Source organism: Chrysochloris asiatica, unplaced genomic scaffold (assembly GCF_000296735.1).
Source record: "Chrysochloris asiatica unplaced genomic scaffold, ChrAsi1.0 scaffold00015, whole genome shotgun sequence".
Classification (NCBI taxonomy): domain Eukaryota; kingdom Metazoa; phylum Chordata; class Mammalia; order Afrosoricida; family Chrysochloridae; genus Chrysochloris; species Chrysochloris asiatica.
The window spans coordinates 1,013,590-1,033,521 of NW_006408533.1; the positions used below are offsets into that span (position 1 = coordinate 1,013,590).

General features: G+C 41.6%; 1 protein-coding gene across 1 annotated transcript in view; it reads left to right on the forward strand.

Moving 5' to 3' along the window:
- The window catches only part of LAMA3 (laminin, alpha 3), a 368,228-nt gene that overhangs the window by 204,104 nt on the left and 144,192 nt on the right, over positions 1-19,932 (forward strand). The window contains exons 24-32 of the mRNA XM_006835121.1: positions 2,931-3,091; positions 6,483-6,591; positions 8,930-9,027; positions 9,870-10,017; positions 11,464-11,590; positions 11,678-11,817; positions 12,876-12,991; positions 13,806-14,017; positions 15,652-15,856. Coding sequence (XP_006835184.1) covers positions 2,931-3,091; positions 6,483-6,591; positions 8,930-9,027; positions 9,870-10,017; positions 11,464-11,590; positions 11,678-11,817; positions 12,876-12,991; positions 13,806-14,017; positions 15,652-15,856 — 1,316 coding nt within the window. The remainder of the gene's footprint in view (positions 1-2,930; positions 3,092-6,482; positions 6,592-8,929; positions 9,028-9,869; positions 10,018-11,463; positions 11,591-11,677; positions 11,818-12,875; positions 12,992-13,805; positions 14,018-15,651; positions 15,857-19,932) is intronic.

A 19,932-nucleotide genomic window follows, 5' to 3' on the forward strand; every position in this document is an offset into this window, starting at 1 on the left:
ACAACAACAACAACAAGTTTGTCCCTACTTTTTCATTGATCTTTATAGTTCCAAGTTTTACATTTAGTTGTTTAGTCCACTTTGAATTTGTGTTTGTAAATGTTGTGAGACATGGATTTTGTTTCATTCTTCTGCAAATGAATTTTCAATTTTGCCAACACCATTTGTTGTAGAGACTCTTCCCATTTGAAGTGTTTTGTTTATTTGTCGAAGTCAGCTTACTGTAGGTGGATGGAGTTGCTTCTGGGTTCTCCATTCTGTTCCATTGATATATATGTTTTTCATTGTACTGGTACCAGACTCTTTTGACCACTGTGGTTGTCAAATTAAAGGATGACTTTAATTTGTAGTAAGCTTTGAGATTGAGAAGTGAAAGCCCACCTTCTTTGTTCTTCTTTAGTAATGCTGTGCTTATTTGGGCTCTCTTTCTTTGCATATGGAGTCAGTGATTAGTTTTTTCCATCTCTTTAAAGAATGATGTTGAAATCTGAACTGGTATTGCATTATATCTATAGATTGCTTTTTGTAGTTTTGACATTATCAGAGTGTTAAATCTTCCTCTCTGTGAGCATGGCATATCCTTCCACTTTCGTAAATCTCTTTTGGTATCTTGTAGTAGTGTTTTGTAGTTTTCTTTGTATAGGTCTTTTGTTTCTCTGGTTAGATTTAATCCTAAGTATTTCACCTTTTGGATGACTAGTGTAAATGGTGGTGTTTTCCTGATGCCTTTTCAGAGTTCTCTCTTTATGTAAAGTGTAAAGGAATCTTGTATGCTGACTCTGCTGAATCTTTCAATAAGTTCCAATAACTTTCTTGCTGAGTTCTTGGGATTTTCTATGTGTAAAACCATATAATCTTGAAATAGAGTTTTACTTCTTCTTTGTTTTCCATTTTTTATGTTTTTATCTGAGTTGCTCAAAACTTGCTAACTTTCACCATCAAATATATTTAAAACTCTTCCAAAAAGTGTTCCAAAAATCTAGCTGTAAGAATCAGAGTGGGGAGAGTAATAGGAATTATACTAGAGTGCTCTGATGGAACCAGCACCAATAATAACTTCTGGGAGAAAACCCAATCTATCATGGACCTGTGTGTGCTTTGTGGTGGGGTGAAGACAGATGCACCCTTGTTTGGAGATGCCCCAGGGAGAAGTGCTGGTCAGAACGTCTCTCCCTCTAGAGCAATGTGAGGGACAAATGTCACTCTGTAAGGTAGAGTGAAAAAGTGGTAAGGGTAATCCACACTTTTTCCCTGAGGGAATTTTATAAAATTGTTGAAGTAGTAGAAAAATCACCGTGGAAAGCAGCAGTTGTGTGGTTCACAGCTGCATAGAAGGAATAGTACATGTGACCTTTCTGATGCCAAGGTCGGGGAGGATGACTTTAATATGTGGTAAAGCATGACTGGACCTAAGCTCACGGAATGAAATAGGTTGAACTGCTAAGGATTGGAGATCTAATATTGGCTCAGGCACTAAATGTGCAACACACTTGGCCCCAGAATTCTTCTTGTAGGAACCTATCTCACAGAAATATGTAAGGGTGACCAAGGAGTTACCATTATATATGCACTGCAAATGGTTAAGTGGTTGAGTACTAACAGAAAGGTTGGTGGTTCATATCCACTTAGAAGTGCTTCAGAAGAAAGGCCTGGTGATTTGCTTCTATCATAGCCATTGAAAGCCCCACAGAAAAGAGTGGTCCTGTGACACTGATGAGGTCGCCGTGCACTGGGATAAACTCAGCAGAAACTTCTCCTTTTTGGTTGTGTTGCACTGTATGTTGTAGGGAAAATCGGAGACCACCTAAATGTCCATAAATAAAGGGTTAGTTCACTAAGTTGTTTTACATTTGTGCTATGGCATACTAAGCAGCCAGCGGAAAAAAATGTAGTCTACAGAAGCACGTACTGATGCAGACACATAAAATAACTATTGGGTAGAAAAGCAAGTTGTGGCAAAAGGCAGTGATTACATTTATAATAGTCAGTGTTTGGATAATACTTGCTGTGTGCCAAGTACGATTGTAAACACTCTACGTGCTTGAATTCATTTGGTCCTCACATCAGTCTGACGAGTTGGGTGCTCCTGTGATCCTCATTTAAACAAGAGGACGCTGAAGAAGCTACAGATGCTGACGGACTCGCTCAAGGCCACACAACTGGAGGCAGTCTGATCTCAGAATCCAAGCTCCCAATCAGTTGACTCTATCAAGGGTTGGCACACTTTTCTATAAAGGGCCAGAGAGTACCTTTGCTTGGCTTTGTGAGTCTTATGATCTGTTGTAACTACTCAACTCTGACATTACAATGCAAAAGCTTTCATATCTGCCTACTATGATCGTAGTTGTTTTTGTTTTATTATTAAATACAACAAAACAAAACATGTGCTTGTGCATATTCAGGCATAGAAACTGGTTTGGAAGCACGAAAACTAGGCTATTATCAGTCACCATCATGGAAATGGGATGTGTGTGTGTGTGTGTGTGTGTGTCGTGATTACATTATTGGCATCCATGTATTTTAAATTTCCTTTTTAATGAAAGAACAATTAAGAAAGAACCTCAAGGCATCTTTCTATTCCCCATATTCCAAATTGGTCAGTCTTTTTTTAGTTCAAATTTTAGAATGGCTTTTGTGTGAGAAACAGTAGTTGAGATACTCCGGGGTAGAGTGCATAGAACCCCCTATATGTAGAGTTGACAGGTAAAGAAAATAAAAATACAGAATACCCCACTAAATTTGACTTCCAGACAAGCAATGAATAATTGAACAGGACGTTCCATATTTTATCTGGCAGCCATACATAAAAGATCCTATTTGTTACCATAATAGCATTTAAGAAAAATTTCAAGATGTTATCACAGCTTTGTTAAAGTATCCATTGTGTTTTTCATCTGGATGATGGTGTATCTACATGCATTCTTTGACAGGTGGAGCTGCGGTTGCGGCTGCATGTCCCACAGGTGGGCCACTATGTGGTCCTGGTCGAATATGCTACAGAAATCAACCAACTGTCTGTGGTTGATGTGGACGTGAAGAGCCCCGGGTCTGTTGCAACAGGTCAGGTGAACATCTATAGCTGCAAATACAGGTAATTGGCCCCATCTCAGGGGCTTCATCTCTGAATCTGTAGGAGCTCTGCTTAGGAACTTCCGTGCTTCCTTGGCATGTTGGATTGGAAAGTTGTTTTCTTTTTCTTTGAGGCAGATGTTGAAAACCAGCAGGTGACTAGTCATATGATGTAGCAGCATTGCCAGTGAGGGGACTGGGTGCACAACCTTTTGGTTTATTCCTGTCACATCAGGTGGTAATACACTCTGTGTTTTTATCTGAAAGCCTGGCAGTACATGGCAGCATTGCATAGTGGAAAAGACTTGTTCACAACTATGCTGGTAGGTATATCCTTGTTTTCCTGCTGAGGCCACGTACTCTTCAGAACTGGGAATAATAAATGTTTGATGAAAAACATTGTCAAAAGATTAAAACATTTTTTCTGAATGAAATTCTTCGCTTCCAAAAACTCGAACTCACAAAGGTTTATTCAAAATTGTTTTCTTTGCATAATATTGCAAGATATATGAAAATGTTCGGAGTCCTGATATGGCGCTGTAGAGTAATGCACTGAATCACAAGGTCTGTTTAAACCATAAGGTCAGTGGTTCAAACTCACCAGCCACTCCTTAGCAAGGAGTCGCTATGAGTTGGAGCCGACTCGACGGCACTTAACAGCAGCAACAACATGCAGATATGTCTTAATTAAAGAATATTGCATCGAGTGTTTCCACTTGAAATTAATTCTATAGTTAAATGGCACAGAAAGTCAGAGATCCTTGAAAGAACAGGTGTAGAAATGAGTGAACACACCCAGTTCTTGAGCAAAGGCATGGACATGTTATTCCCCCTACTTTCATGTTGAATTGTATTGAACCCGAGATAACTTGTAGTAGCTGGACATTTTCCCATTGTACAAGTAAAAGACCTTTTGAAATGAGTATCTTTTAGTAACTTCTATTGGAAATGTTTATAAGAATTGATAAAATGACGATTGAGTTAACACCAGGCCCTCAGCACACCTCTAGAAGGTAGCCGTGAAATCCTGTTCTTCATGGCAATGATAAAGAAACCAAGGAATGTAAATACACTTGAATTTTTAATAGTAGCACTGTATGGGCCCCAAAGAGTTCCCAGAATGTTCTGTTGTTATCTGGAAATATTAGTTGAATCAGTATGTGACATCAGCAACCACTGGAATGTCCCCTCCCAGATGGGTGGGTCACTACCCCAGCTGAGCCCTAGAGATTGTTGGATGGAGGTTGGGGCAGAGATTCTCATTGTTTCTGTCTGGTCTTCTCCATAATGTTCTGTCAAAGCCCACCTTTCAGCCCAGCCCCCAATTCTGTCCACATTTCAGGTCGCATGGTGGATCCCTGTTCTATAGAATCAAAAGTGGATATACCTGAGGGATCCTTGGACCATCTCAGAAGAAGCCCTAAGAAATTCTATACTGATCTCCACACCAAAACCAGAAAGGGTATACTTTCAGGTGTCCATAAGCTTTGGTTCATGACCTTTGCAGGGAAACTTCCCGATGGTCTCAGGACATAACAACACCAAACTTGGCCTTTGGGAGTGAGTCTCTGTCATTTTAAGGCCACGGCAGTATTGCATTCAACCAGGAATCACTTTTAGTGTATTTTACCACTCCCAGGAATACCTGATTTTTTTTTTTTTTCCATTTGAGTAAAATATTTCTTTTTTCTTTATATTGTTTGTTGTGCAGAAAAATGAAAATAAGCAGGCTTTAAGTATTTAAAGTCTAAAAATATGGTGCATTTGGAAAATATTTGTTCCATAAAAATCCATTCCAAATGACAGAATCTTTCAATATTGTTACATCTGTTGCTGAGATTTGTGCCTTTTTTAAGATTTCTCAAGTGAGTGCTGACTCTGTATGAAAAAGTAATGTCCCAGCAGAATAATAGTGGTACTAATAGGAATTGTTGTTGGTATTGTTGTTAAGTGCCATCGAGTTGGTTCTGACTTAGCGACCTTGTATAGGGTTTCTGAGAAGCAGCTGGTGGGTTTGAGCTGCCAACCTTGTGGTTCGAGTGCTGTGATAAATCTAATATGCTCTCCATCAAAGAGATAATTATTAATAATTAAATTAATCAAGAGATTACTGTTAGTCTATTTCTTAGTAAGAATTTAATGTGTGGCGCTTTAGGATGAGCACTGGATTGCTAACCGCAAGGTCGGTGGCTTAAATCCATCAACTGTTCCTTGGAGCCCTATGAGTCAGAACCAACTCAACAGCACTGAACAACAAGAACAAATTATGGAACTAAATCTAATGGAATCATTTAATACATTTAACTTTGGAGATTATGCTTGAATCCAAAAGGAGTGTGTTTTAATCAACACAAACACATTAAAGGGAAAAGAATATAACTGTATTGAGTTTCTATACAAACTTGCTTGGTATCTGTACTTTATCTTGCTTTAATCCTTGCAAAAACCATTGGCTTCATTAGCTCAAATATTTACCAGCGATGGGCATTTTATTTTAGTATGCCACTAATTCCAAATGATATTTATAGATACAACAGTTGTGTATGGAGTATGAAGTCAGAAACAAAAAATACTCAAAAATATTTTAAGCGGTTTTACCTTTAGAGTTCTGGTATTTAATCCCAAACTCTGACTTTTTACATACTGGTGAACTCTGTATTTTACTTGTTGGTAGAGAGGGGAAACCATCACTGATAGGAATGGGGGAGACAGAATGAGGAAAAACAGATAATGGCTTCAAAAGGTAAATTCAGTTTTCTCACCATGTTGTCTTAAGATCAAGCGTACTTACTGACTTGGTGTGGGTTGGCCAGTCCGAGGTTCATGGGTAACTATACTCACTAACGGAACTGAAATTATTGTTAAATTGCACAGAAGGGTGTACCTTAGACATCAGCCATTACTGACCCTGGAACTCTCACCCCTTGGACTAAACCAAGTATTCCTCAAAGTCAGGAGGAAAAGTGAGGGGGCCTTTAGCCCTGACAGATGCAGCCCTTGCTGTATTTGAAATGCTCTTTTCTGCAAACAGATTGTGGGGTTGTATTTCTCTTAAGAACCCCCTAGGCAGTGCAGATGGTGAACAACCTTGACTGTTCAGTGAAAGGTTGTAAGTTCTAGTCTACCCAGAGACATCTTGGAGGAAAGATCTATTGATCTACTTCTGAAAAAAATCTGCCACTGAGAAACCTACAGAACACAATTTTAGTCTGACATGCAAAGAATCACCATAAACAAAGGGTCATATGGACAGCAATTGAGCATCTGGTTTTGGTCTCTCTTAAGCAGGAAAAGTTCACCGTTGTTCATTCAGTTATGACCAAGAGAAGTTGAAAAGCAATCAGACGTCACTGAGGGAGGTACAAAATGAGGGTTCCTAGAGTCAGGCTTAGCACCTTCTGTTCCCTCCCCAGCATCCTGTGCCGGAGTGCTGTGATTGACCCCGCACACCGCATTGCTGTGTATGAGCTATTGGCAGATGTGGACATTCATATCAAGGCGCACCTGGCCTCATTACTCCTGGTATGTTTCCATTGTGCCCATTAAAGTCTAGAAGTATTTTGATGATGTCTATATATTTTTAAAGCGTTTAAAATTTTTGTCTGGGATTGTGTTAAATCTATTAAGATTAACCTTGATGAATTTCCAGGGCTGCTATGAATCGGAACTAACTCGACAGCACGTAATAACAAATCTTCCATCTACAAATTTGACATACTTCTTTGAGCCTCTTTTACATTACCCAGTAAAGTTTAGTCATCAAATCTGAGCATGTTTCACAAAACTCTATTTCAATCATTTTTGTTTGCTCTTGCTATTGTGAATGAAATGTCTTTTGTCATATTTCCTATTTCATTATTCTTGCAGGTGCATAGAAATACCGTGGGTTATTGTTTATTTTCGGTTCCATTTTAGTATTTAATGATCATGATTAGCTTTTTGCCATATTCTTTCAAAATTTTAAACTTTTTATTTCAAACTACTGTTAATCTGTTTCAAAAGGAGTGTGAGTCATGATCAGGCCTACAATCGATGGATCTTGATAGAATGGAAGAAAAATGAAGACCAGAACCCCAAATTCTTTAAAAAAAAAAATCCAGATTTACTAATCTGGTTTAGACTAGAGAACTTTACAAGACTATTTCTCTGAGATAATCTTTAACCTTGAACTGAAACTAGCCCCTGAGGTCTCCTATTAGCTAAATAATAATTTGTCTCACAAAATAAACGTATCACCCTTGAGTACTGCAGTCCTTAAAAAAATCATCTCTGTGAGACAGAACAGCCAACAGTTACTTTAAAACAAAGATGGGACAGGAAGGAGGCTGGGAAGCTTTAGTTTAATGGAAGTTCAACAACTAGAATGGAAATAATGAGAATGTTGGCTTAGTGTGAAGAATGTAATCAATGAGACTGAACAATCTGAGCAGAAATTGTCGAATGAGGATCCACACTGCTGTGTCAAGCTTCACCAAAAACGCAATAAAATATTATTTTAAAAGAAGGGGGTAAGAAAGTATGACTCAACTCATTAGAAACATAAGAGCTACGTTGACTGGTCTGGCAGATGAAATAATCTTCATGCCCTCCACTGTAATGGCACGTCTTGAATAGTGAAGAAGTATGACGGGCAGAGGTGTGGCCTCGGGCCTAGGAAGGAGTGTCCAGCTTTCCAATAAATAACTCGGAATGTAGGATTACCTAAGCATGGAGCAGCTTCCTGTTACTGCTGATATTACGCTGCTATCACACCCTGGAAAATGCTGGGCTAGCCTGTTCTAATATGTTTAAAATATTTGTGCTTGACAATATTAAAAATATTGAGCTTGACCTTGAGAAGTACCTGGAGTTCAGCTTTGCTTCCTTTAAAAAAAATATGAAATACTGAGTCTTTCTTTTTTAAGATGAACAATCCAGGTGAATCAACCTCTTTGTCTTTGCCAATTATAGGGGTGATTCTTTGTATCATAAAGGTTGTTGTTGTTGTTTTGTGCCAACTCATAGTCGGTTCCGACTCATAGTGACCCTATACAGGGTTTCCAAGGCTGTAAATCTTTATGGGAGCATAAAGCCTCATCTTTCTCCCGTGGAACAGCTGATAGTTTCGAACTGCTGACCTTGCGGTTCGCAGCCCAATTCGTAACCACTACACTACCAGAGCTCCTTAAAGGTAGGACACCCCTATTTGAAATCATCCACTGTCATTCAGTGACTCATCTGATTAGCATAAAATGATTGTCCATTAGGGCTGGAGCATTATCCATTATGGTCTTACAAGATCTTGATGCCTGGTAGGGGCAGGAGAGGCTCAGTAAAATTGTTGTCATTGTTATCGAATAAGCTTTGGAATCAAGCTGGTAGTACAGTTTGATTTAAAACAAAATATACTGATACATTGAGTTTCTCATGTGACTCAAAAGTTACCTCTGGAGACAGTTCCTGGAGCGATGTCCAGGTGTGCCTGAAATTCAAGTCATCCTTTATTAACAAGCATCATTCCACTCCTCGTAGGAGTAGCTCTGTCTCTGAGAAGCTGGCTCCCTGGCCGCCCACCTCATCCTCGCCCAGTGTCAAGCCAAGTCACCGAGACTCACTGAACAGAGTTGTTTTAATATTTTGTTAAGATTTTGTTCTCTGTTTGTTTTCCTTTAGTTAATCCAAAAACAATTTAGTCAGTTGTCCTGTGTCAAAGTAACAAGGATTTGTTATACCTAATGATGCTGTGGAGACTATCATCCTGCAGATTTCACTATTTTGAAATGACAGTCACAGTTCTTCTGGGTGAAGCCTTTGTAGTTAACAGCTTCATTAAAATAGTGTATTTGACCGTGACACTGGTTGCATTGTCTTTGTTCAACAGCATCAAATTTGTATCATACCAATTGAAGAATTCTCAACTGAATATGTGAGACCCCAAGTCCACTGCATTGCCAGTTATGGGCAACTTTTAAATGAAAGGTAATGTGCTTCTTTCCTTTCTCCTTAATTTATGCTCTGAGTAATACTGCAATGCTTGTAAGCGCTTAGCACAGTGCCTCCCTCGCAAGTCATACCTGACTGCCTGATGATCAAAGGCTAAGGGAATTAAGGCTTGTAATGGATAAAAAGGCTTCATTATTAACCTCAACCGTTTTTCCAGAACTAACAGCAGGAAGCTGACACAGAAGTGAACTGGGGTGAACCTACCCTGGAGAACAGTTTCCCTGAGTTCTGTTTTGAGTCCAAGGAAAGACTCACCATGTATAATCCTTTAATGTCTGTGTCTGAGGCGATTTACTTGAAAAACCACAGAAAGAATGATTTTAAGAATTAACTAACCAAGCTTCTGCAAGGTAGTTTTGATGTACATTTACAAACAATTTATATGCATAGTCCTGACATCTGGTTGGGCTACAGAAACCATGAAGACAATGTCAGTCGGGGTCTGCTTTAAAGAAATGGAGTGCATTTGTTCTTTGTTTTTGTAAGTTTTTATGTCAACATGTAGGCTGCATTGATCTCATTGTAACAATTCATTTTAGTTCTGTAAAGCAAGTTTTAATAAATTTCAATCTAGGTTGCTTGACTTCAGAATTAAGACTACTTTGTGCTTTAACTAATTGTACTGAGCAGGCAGCTGGAAGACACTTGGCCACAGGGCTTCTCTGCGTGTTGTCACATCAAGATCTGCAGAATTCTGTAACATCCCCAGCAGGCGAGCCTTTCCAGGCTCACACAATCTATGCTCAAAGATAGCTTTCTTCACTGATGGCACCTTTTAGTTTTTTTAAAATAAGATTTTTAAATCTTCTCTTTTCCAGTGCCACCTGTGTCTCCCTGGCCCACGAAACTCCTCCGAAAGGAGTTTTGGTTTTGAATGCCCCAAGTGCTGAGCCTTCTCCTCTTCTGCCCCAGGATCCTCTACCTTCTGCTAATGTTGTTTCTGGGATCACCTTGAAGGCACCACAGGTAGAACTTCCCTTGAGAGTGTTCTTCCTTCACTGTTGTTGTCACTAAGTGCTGTCAAGTCAATTCCAACCCATAGCGACCCTGTATAGGGTTTCCGAGGAGCAGCTGGTGAGCTTGAACCACCAACCTTGCAGTTCAAATGGCTTTGCAATCTGGCGCATTAAGCCACAGTGCCACACCAGGACTCCTCTTCCTTCGCTAGAGATTCTCAAAGTGTGGTCCCCAGACCAGTAATATCTGCATCACCTAGGAACTTGTTACTGATACTAATTCTCAGACCACCACACCAATCTGTCTTTCAACAAGCCCTCCTGGTAAGTGTGGTGTCCCTGAAATTGAGGACCTCTGCTCTAACCTGTGGAAACTTCCAGAAAGGCAGGCATCTGTTAGTCCTGTGTAACCACCGTAGCCTGATGCTCTCATTCTCTCCTGCAGTTTGGAAAATTTCCATTGCTCATCTTGTAATGCCTCATATGTTCATGTTGTTGCTGTTGCTATGTGCCATGGAGTCAGTTCCGATTCATAGCGACCCTGTACAGAGTTTTCAAGGCTGTAAATCTTTACTGAAGCAGAAAGCCTCATCTTTCTCCCATGGAACAGCTGATAGTTTCGAACTGCTGACCTTGCGGTTCGCAGCCTGATTCGTAACCACTACGCTACCAGAGCTCAATATGTTCATAGGGTGTTTAATTTTGTTGGGTTTATTGTCTTCCCAAATTGCACCATAAGCACTTTCAGAATGATTACTCTTACTAACAAGTTTTGTTGTCTCCCCCAGGCACTTAACATGTTGTTGTTGTTGAGGCTGTTCCGAATCACAGTGGTCCTGTATAGGGTTTCCCAGGAGCAGCTGGAGGGTTTGAACCGCTGACCTTGTTCTTATTCTATAGCACCCCACCAAGACTCTAGTACTTAGCATAGTACGGTGCGAGTAGGAAATTAATTAATTCAATAAAAAGAGTATTTATTAGCTTCTCATGTAGAGCACCAAGGTGAAGTATAATACTAGAAGATTTTGTTGCTGTTGTTATTCAGGGTAAATTACCAAATCTCAGGACTTTTTTTCATTCTTTGTTATGGAAATGTGTTTAATGTGCTTGCTCTGATCCTATTCTGTCCTTATAATCCTAACAATTGCTCATACTTTACATCTAGTTTAGAAATTAACAGGATCTGAGAGATAAAATTTAATTGATGAAGACAACTTAGAATAGTAGTGGAAATAAATTGAAATTGAGACTGTTGATAGAAGTTCTAGTCCTAGTTTTAGTGTCTGACCTTTGGTAAGTTACTTACCCTCCCTAAAAGGTAACCTTCATCTGAAAGAGGAGAGAATGATGCTAGATGGCCTCTCATTTTTATTTGTTGTTGTCTTTTGACCTCTAAATAATTACTTATAGCTCTTTATTTGAGGGTTTTGTTTTTATTTATTTATTTTCCTCTTAGAATCAGGTGACTCTGAGAGGACATGTAGCACACCTGGGCCGACATGTCTTTGTCATTCATTTTTGTCAACCAGAGCACCCCACGTTCCCTGCACAGGTGTTTGTGGATGGAGCGCGGCCATGGTCAGGTGAGCTGCTATGAGTGGGTCCTGCCAGCTGCTCACCGGGAGCCATCCCTGCGGTGGTGGGACGTGAACCCTTCTCTCTTTGTTTAGGTTCCTTCCATGCCTCTTTTTGCCCCCATGCACTTGGCTGCCGAGAGCAAGTCATCTCTGGAGATCAGGTTGCATTGGACATCTCAGAGCCTGAAGTTGCCGTGACTGTGAAGGTTCCAGAAGGGAAGTCCTTGATACTGGTGCGTTCCATTTGTTTCTCAGCGTGCTCTTGGTGTGGCTGCATTGGTCAGCAGTTTGGTGTGTTTGTCTGGCTCATGAACATAATTCCTCAAAATAGGTGAAGTCATAGTTATAGAAACACGTTTTAGCTTTACAGGTATTTCTAAAAAATATGAAAAGTGTGTGGCAATTAAAATCAAGGGGACTGGGAGTAACAGAGAAATTAATAAGAAAAAAACTACCCTGAAAGAAGCTCTGAAAAGAGAGTCTCAGTGTTCCATTGACCGGTCCCTCCTCTCTCCTCACATGATTGATCACTCCTGGAACCTTTAACATACCTTCCTTTTTGAAGCTGTTTGCTTTTACTTTCCACATGTTACCTTCTTTACGTTTTCTTCTACTTCCTCTAGTATTCCTTCAGTAATTTCTCTTTTCCCCTTGTTCCTATGTGTTGTAGCGCTCTCATTTTCAAATGTAAGAGCCTCTTCTCCTATATCACCTCTTTCAAGAACATCTTCTCCTGTTGATGCTGTTCTCTCCTCCACTCAGTGATGCTTACATCTGTGAATCTATCTCCAATCTTTCCTGAACTCCAAGATCAATATGTGACCGATCAGCCCCATAGCCATATAGCTCAGGAGTTCCCGTTTCCTCTGTAGCCAGGACATCTACTACCCTGTTTGCCATCTTGGCTGATGGAATCCAGTGATGCCTCTGCTTCTCTCTAGTCTTCTCCAATGGCCAGTCCCCAAGTGTGTGGTTTCTTCCTTTGTCCTGTCTCCTGAATACATCCAATCAGTTTGAGTCCCACTGTTCTGGTCAGACAATCTGTTCTCTCACTTGAACTGCACCAGGACCCCCTGCTTGAGCTCCCTCTCTTATCCTCCACACCTGGCTAAAGCAGATCCGACATGCCATTCTGCATGACCAATTTCCTGGGCTCCTTATTGCGTACAGGATATAGTATAACCATGCACATGCTGTCACTCTGGCTTCCTAGAGAAGGAAACTACATTGAATATTCTTTCATGTTGCCTGTTTTTGGAAGTCCAAAGGCACTCTGATGGATTTATTTTAGGTTGGTGTTCTAGTAGTGCCCTTGGAGAGTGACGACTCCCAATTACTACACCAAAAATCTGTGGACAAGTCATCAGAGTTTATCAACAACTGTGGAGGAAACAGTTTTTATATTAAGTAAGTACCACTCAGGGGAAGGGCCTGGGGTGCCTGAGGCACTGCTACATTTCCAGCCAGTTCACAGCCAGGGATAGGGGTGACCTGTGGATCTCCTTTCACCACCCACAGGAGTGACAGTGACTCTGTGCTCTTTCTCCTAACTGACCATCTTACAGTGACCCCGTGGTGAGCTGTCTGGGCAGGGTCTCTGCCAGCAACTTAGAGCTCAGCTGAGATCGCTTTCCTCACTGGGATTCCCAGACTGCTTCGTTTGCCAACTTAGATTCCTAAAAGCTAGTAGGCATGGTGCTCTTTGCAGGAAGGAATGTTGGCCCTGATTCCCCTCTCCTCTGCCATCTTACTGAGCGGGGAATACCGCAGAGACATGTTCTCCCAAGCACTCTTCCTGGGCTCCTGGAGGCTTAGTGCCCGGGACAGCCTGCTCCTGCCATTCTCTTCTTCACATCTACTTTGTAGGTTTAGAGGAACCTGGGAGCTCCAGAGGGCCCTGGGAGACTGAAACCTCCACTAGGGTGAATAGGAAGAACAAAGACTTTGAGGTCAAGCAGCTATGGGTTTGAGTGCCTTCGGAAGTGGATGGGTGGGAGTAGAGGACCATCAGTTACTATTAGACTCAGGGCTGGCTGGCTGGCAGGGGATGTCACCAGCTATGCGTCTAGGAGTGGGGTGGTTTCTCACTCTTCCCAGACTCTGGGGTTTACCCCTAAAGACATTGCTATGTGGGACGAATGGAGAAGGAGAGGGTGGCCCTGGTGGGTGCTTTCTTAGCTGACTTTTACAATCCCACTGTGAGTTGCGTTTGTCTCCACAGCCCCCAGACAGCCTCCGGATTCTGTAAGAACTCCGCCAGGTCCCTGGTGGTCTTGTACCACAATGGTGCAGTGCCCTGTGAGTGTCACCCTACTGGATCCCTGGGCCCAGGCTGCAACCCAGAGGGCGGGCAATGCCTTTGCAGGCCTAACATCATCGGGCGGCGGTGTACCCGCTGCCAAACTGGCTACTACGGATTCCCACACTGCAGGCGTAAGTGCAGCCCTGTCACCTGGTCCCTATGCCTCTTGGTGGATGACGCACACACAGATTGTTCATCTGGAGCAATGCTTCCTAAATTTACCATGTAAAGGAATCAATCACCTGGGGATCTTGCTAAAATAAAGATTATGATTTAGCAGGTCTAGGGCAATGCTGATAGTCTGTATTTCTAATGGATACCCAAGTGGTGTGTATGCTGCTGGTCCATGGACCATATTTTGAGTAAGACTGTTCTAGAAGGTACATATTTGTGTTTTCTCAACTGTGCGAGCCCTGTGCTTGGCAAAGCAGGTGAGTATTAATAACCTTATGATTCACACTTTTGGACAGCTGAGTTCCCTTCCTAGCCAGTGGAAGCCACTTCAATCTTTGTTTTAAACAAAACTCAACTGAAATAGGGGCATGAGGGACTCACAGCCAGAATCTTCACTGGGGGAGAAACTCATGGCTTTTAGGAATTGTACTGTGGCCCCAGACATGTGGCAGAGCTGTGCATAGTCCCTCAGGTCTTACTACCTGAGGTCAGCCTCACCACACGGTGGCAAACAGGACCATGGCCTCTGCCCCAAGTACTGAGCTGAAGGTTCCCGGCATGAGGAGCCACTACAAAAGCCCACTTGCTTCTTTACTTATAGGCTCCCCAATGAATAGGAGATCCCACCTTAGAATGGCATCAGATGGCAGCTGGGTGGATCCTTTGAGTATCAGAGCTTGGTCTGCTGTGTCTCATTCAGCACTTACACTGCAGCCACCATGAGCTGACTTGATAGCACTTAAAAACAACAAAAATGAAAACAGACATTTTAAAAAAAAGGTGGAAAGAATAAAGTTTTAACGGTGGCATAAACAACATAAAACCTTGAGACATGCATCTATATGAGACATATGCAAGGTCAGTTAGAACCTCAAGGTCAGTGGTTCAAACTCACCAGTTGCTCCTTGCAAGTCCTATACAGGGTTGCTATAAGTCGGAGCCAACTTGATGGCACTTAACAACAACAATAGAGAGGACTTCTGGTGTGGTGCCATTGAATAAGCAATGGACTGCTAACCAAAAGGTCAGCAGTCCTATGCAGGGTTTCTATGAGTCAGAACCAACTCAATGTCACTTAACAATAACGTATGTATGGAGAGAGAGATTGAGTCATTTAAGGAATTAGCTCATGTAATTGTGGGGGCTTGTCAGTCCAAAATCAGGCAACAGGCTGGGAACTCAGGGTAGGCCAAAATGGGTAGGCTAGGTGGTGGGCCGGAAATGCCAGCAGGATGTTTATTTACAGTCTTGAGCCCGAACCCTTCTCTAAGAAACCTTGATTTTGCCCTTAAGACTTTCAACTGATTGGACGAGGTCCATGCACATTATGAAGTATGATCTGCTTTACTTTTAGATCAACAGACTTACATTCTAATCACACGTGAATACTGTCATGACAACAAGGTGTTTGACCAAATAATAGATCTTCACAACTGAGCCAAATGGACACATGAAACTCACCCTCACATTGTCTGTCCATAGTGCAGGGAAAGATCCCCTGGGACCAACTTGAGCTCGTCCTGGCTGTTGGTGCAGGCCCTGGATTCAGGCGGTATCTGATCTTTTCTCGGTGTCGATTCATCCCCACCAGTGTGTAGCTGTGGCCGACGCCTCTGTGAGGAGACCACGGGAGCATGCCTCTGCCCACCCCACACGGTCAGGCCCCAGTGCGAAGTGTGTGAAATGAATTCCTTCAGCTTCCACCCCCTGGCCGGCTGCGAGGGCTGCAACTGCTCCAGAAGGGGCTCCTTGGAGACCACCATCCCAGAGTGTGACCAGGAGAGTGGGCAATGCAGGTGAGTGCAGGGAATCAACTGGCTGAGGTCCAATTATGGGTAAAAACTAACAAACTGAACCCACTGCCTTTGAGTTCACTCCAACTCCTAGAGTAGAACTGTGCCTTAAGGTTTCTTTACGGGAGCAGATAGCCTCATCTGTCTCTCTTGGAGCAGCTGTTGGTTGGAACTGATGACCTTGTGGCTAGCAGCCCAACATGTAAACCCACATGGTCTCTAAGGATCTTTGGGTAAGGTAAGGTGTCCTCTTTTCACACACTGGTCCTGGGAGTACGCTGAGTTGACTTTCAGGCTTGAGCTTTGTGACTGTTAGGACAGAGCTTCCCAACCAGTATGGATTGCAGGTGTGTGGGGTAATTGGTCCCCATCATGAATCACCGTGATGATAAAAAGACAGGAAGTGCTGATTGTTACATAATTTACTTATCCATTCCTTCCATTGTAGCCGAGACTTCGTTTATATTTACTTGCAGTTATCACAATCCATTTTTATTCAGCTGTGGGTTCCAAACCTTTATTCTAGTGTTAGCTCAGGGTTCTGTGAAGAACAGTGTAGGAAAGTCTGAAATCCTCAGGTCTGCTTCCATAACTCAGACAGGCAGGCATCAGAGGTGTCTGTGGAGAGGAAGGTAGGGCAGCAGGACACACCTGCAGAGCCTAATGTGAGCATGAGGCAGCCCTCACAGGGGCCACTGAGCCATCATCGAGTGCCTAACAGCTCCAAGGCCAGTACCCATCATGAGTGGCTCAGGTACATGCTGTGTTCCTTATGGGTAGGCAGTGGCATTGAATGAAAATGATTGATGTCTCATGATTCCAAATGGCCAGTCCAATTTTGGAAGAATTGGGGGGAACAAAGAACAGAATTCAGTTCTTAGAAAGAGAAGTTGACAAGAACTACTTATGGGGTGCTATAGACAGAAACCATGTCAGAGTATCTAGAGTCAGTCAGAATGGCAAGGTGCAGGAGAAAGCATAGGGTTTACCATCCACCCTTCCTGCCAACACACTGTCCCCGTTCCCCTCCACCCCCCACCCCCCCACACACACATACAGGAGGGCCATGGTTCAGGGTTTAGGGCCTATGATTTGGGTGTGATAGCTGGGAGGACCTGTAACAGCTGGTGGCCAGCTGCAAGGACTCCAGTTTGAGGATAGCCACATTTGCATTTCCTAAGACCAACCCTTAACCACACCTCTCACTGTTGTCTGATGAAACTCCTTTATGGTGCCAGGCCCTTGTAAGGAAGCTGAGAGAAAACTTTAGTCAGGAAACATTCCATGGGTGAATGAGTCCTCGCTGAGTCAAGTTAGTTAGCCCTCATCCTTGTCAATTCGTGAGCATGAACTAAATGTGATTTGCAGGAAAGGTTTGAGGTGGTACCTAGGGAGTTTTCACCACAGTGAATAATAGTTCTGCTCTCTCCAGTGCTTAACTTATTCTTTGGAAGGGAGTCAGGCACTAAGTTCTTGACTAAAAGTTCTCCTTTGTGCCTGTGACAAAGTTTAACTTATTTCTAGTAAGGTACTAATGTATGAGGATAATGGCATTTAGTGTGGAAACGTAAGATGTAGGGGTTGCTAAGGGACACATATGTACAGACCATGCCAGCAGTCTTTGACTGGAGAATACGGATAAGTGGAAACTTGAAATGATGTATATGTGCCAATTATGCAAGATCAGTCAAATTACTCTTATAGAAAGGAGAAAGAGAAAAAATGTACATGATCCTGGGACTTCAGTATTGACCTAGATTTTCTTTTTCAGTGAAAATTGTTTCCACTTCTTCTGTTTCAACCCTTGGTCCAAAGAGCATTGGACAATGGCAGAACCTTGCATGTTTGGTCCATCACGTGGCCATGCTGCCTAACGTCAGTGGAGCTATTCAGCATTCTTCTTAACATCTCTGCTGCTTTCTCCATTTCACCTTGTTTTGTTTTCTCCCATTCCATTTTCTCTTCTTCTTCTATTTAATCAACTGATACAATTTTCCTCTCCAAGGCTAACCCTCCCATAAGCTCTTCATTCCATTATTTTCTGCCTCTACCAGGGCCTTCTTCCCTCAGACAGCAAATGTTTCCCTGTTCTTTTCCATGCTCCATCATCACTGACATCTCCCACTTTGTGTTCAGATAAGTACCAATCTCTCTTTCTTGAAAACCAAATTTCTTTATTGATAGGATACTGATGCATTGATCATGAACATTTGGCATCAAAGCTCCAGAGTATTTCCATATAACATGGATGGCGCTCAATAAAAACGTCTGTAAGGATTAGAAGATGGGAACGTTTCTCTCTTTGAAACCAAGAGAACAACGCTGACAAGATCTGCCTTCTTGGCGTTGAACAGGTGGTCATGGTTAGTACAACAGTCAAGAGACGGACTACCAGGCCAGCCTGCTACTCTTAAAACACAACTGTAGTTCCTCATCATGACACCAAACCCCTCAGACTCCCTAATGCATCTATCAGACCCAATGAAACTATAAAATTAAATCTGACTTCAAATAATGAAATCCAAGATCTTATACAAAGGAAGCAGATTGAATTAGGAGTAACTGTTTTCACTTTAATATAATCAAAGAACAAATAAAAGGGAGTAATTTGAAACTTTTATGTCAAATTTGCACAAATATTTCGGTAACAGGAAAGAGAAGTCTAGCAAATAGAATAGGCAGAGTGGTTGGTCTTAGCATTCTTTCCTTCTAAGGAGCATTCTGGCTGTGTACATCTGTCAAGACAGATTTGTTTGTTCATCTAGCAATCCATGATACTTTTGGTATTCAATTCAGATGTTTCAATTAATATTTGGTCTTTTTTATTCATTATCCAACTTTCATATATATATAAAGTGATTGAATACACCATGGCTTGGGTCAGGCACACCTTAGTTCTCAGAGTGACATTCTTTGATTTTTAACACTTCAAAGAGCTATTTTGCAGCAGATTTGCCCAATGCAATATTTCATTTGATTTCTTGACTTTTGCTTCCATGAGTGTTGATTGTGGATCCAAGTAAAATGAAATCCTTGACAACTTCAATATTATATATATTCTCTCTATCATGATGTCGCTTATGGATCCATTTGTTAGTTTGCTCTATATTAAAATGTAATCCATATTTTTATCTTTATCATAAGTGATGTAAGTCCTCTATTCTTTTCCCAAGTAAGGTTGTGTCAACTACATATCAAAGGTTGTTAATTGAGTAGGTTACAGTATGGAACAGCAAACAATCTCGTGTTTGACAGCATCATTGGGAGCAATAGTATAGCCACATTAATTTATGAAATTAATTATCTCAGTCATGTATTAAATAAGAGACCTAGGTGTTGTTTTTGTTAAGGACCATTGAGTAGGTTCTAATTTTGTAAGGACCATTGAGTAGATTCTGATTTTGTAAGGACCCTTGAGTAGGTTCTGATTTTGTAAGGACCATTGAATAGTTTCTGATTTTGTTAAGGACCATTGAGAAGGTTCTGATTTTGTCAGGACCATGAAGTAGGTTCTGATTTTGTTAAGGACCATTGACTAGGTTCTGATTTTGTAAGGACCATTGAGTAGGTTCTGATTTTGTAAGGACCATTGAGTAGGTTCTGATTTTGTAAGGACCATTGAATAGTTTCTGATTTTGTTAAGGGCCATTGAGAAGGTTCTGATTTTGTAAGGACCATGAAGTAGGTTCTGATTTTGTAAGGACCATTGAGTAGGTTCTGATTTTGTAAGGACCATTGAGTAGGTTCTGATTTTGTAAGGACCATTGAGTAGTGGCCCTATTACAACATAACAAAATACTGCCCAGCCACGCACCATGTTCACAATTGTTATGTTTGAGTGCATTGTTGCTGCCACTGTGTCAATTCATCTTGTTGGAAGTCTTCATCTTTTTCACTGATCCTGTTTTTATAAGCTTCATGTACTTCTTCAAGGACAGGTCCATCCTGACAATGTGTACAAAGTATGATCGTCGGAGTATTGCCATCCTTGCTTCTAAGAAGAAATCTGGGTGTGCTTCTTCCTTTGTTTGTTCTTGTGACAGTCCAGGGTACTTTCTTTTTTTTTCCAAAAATTTATT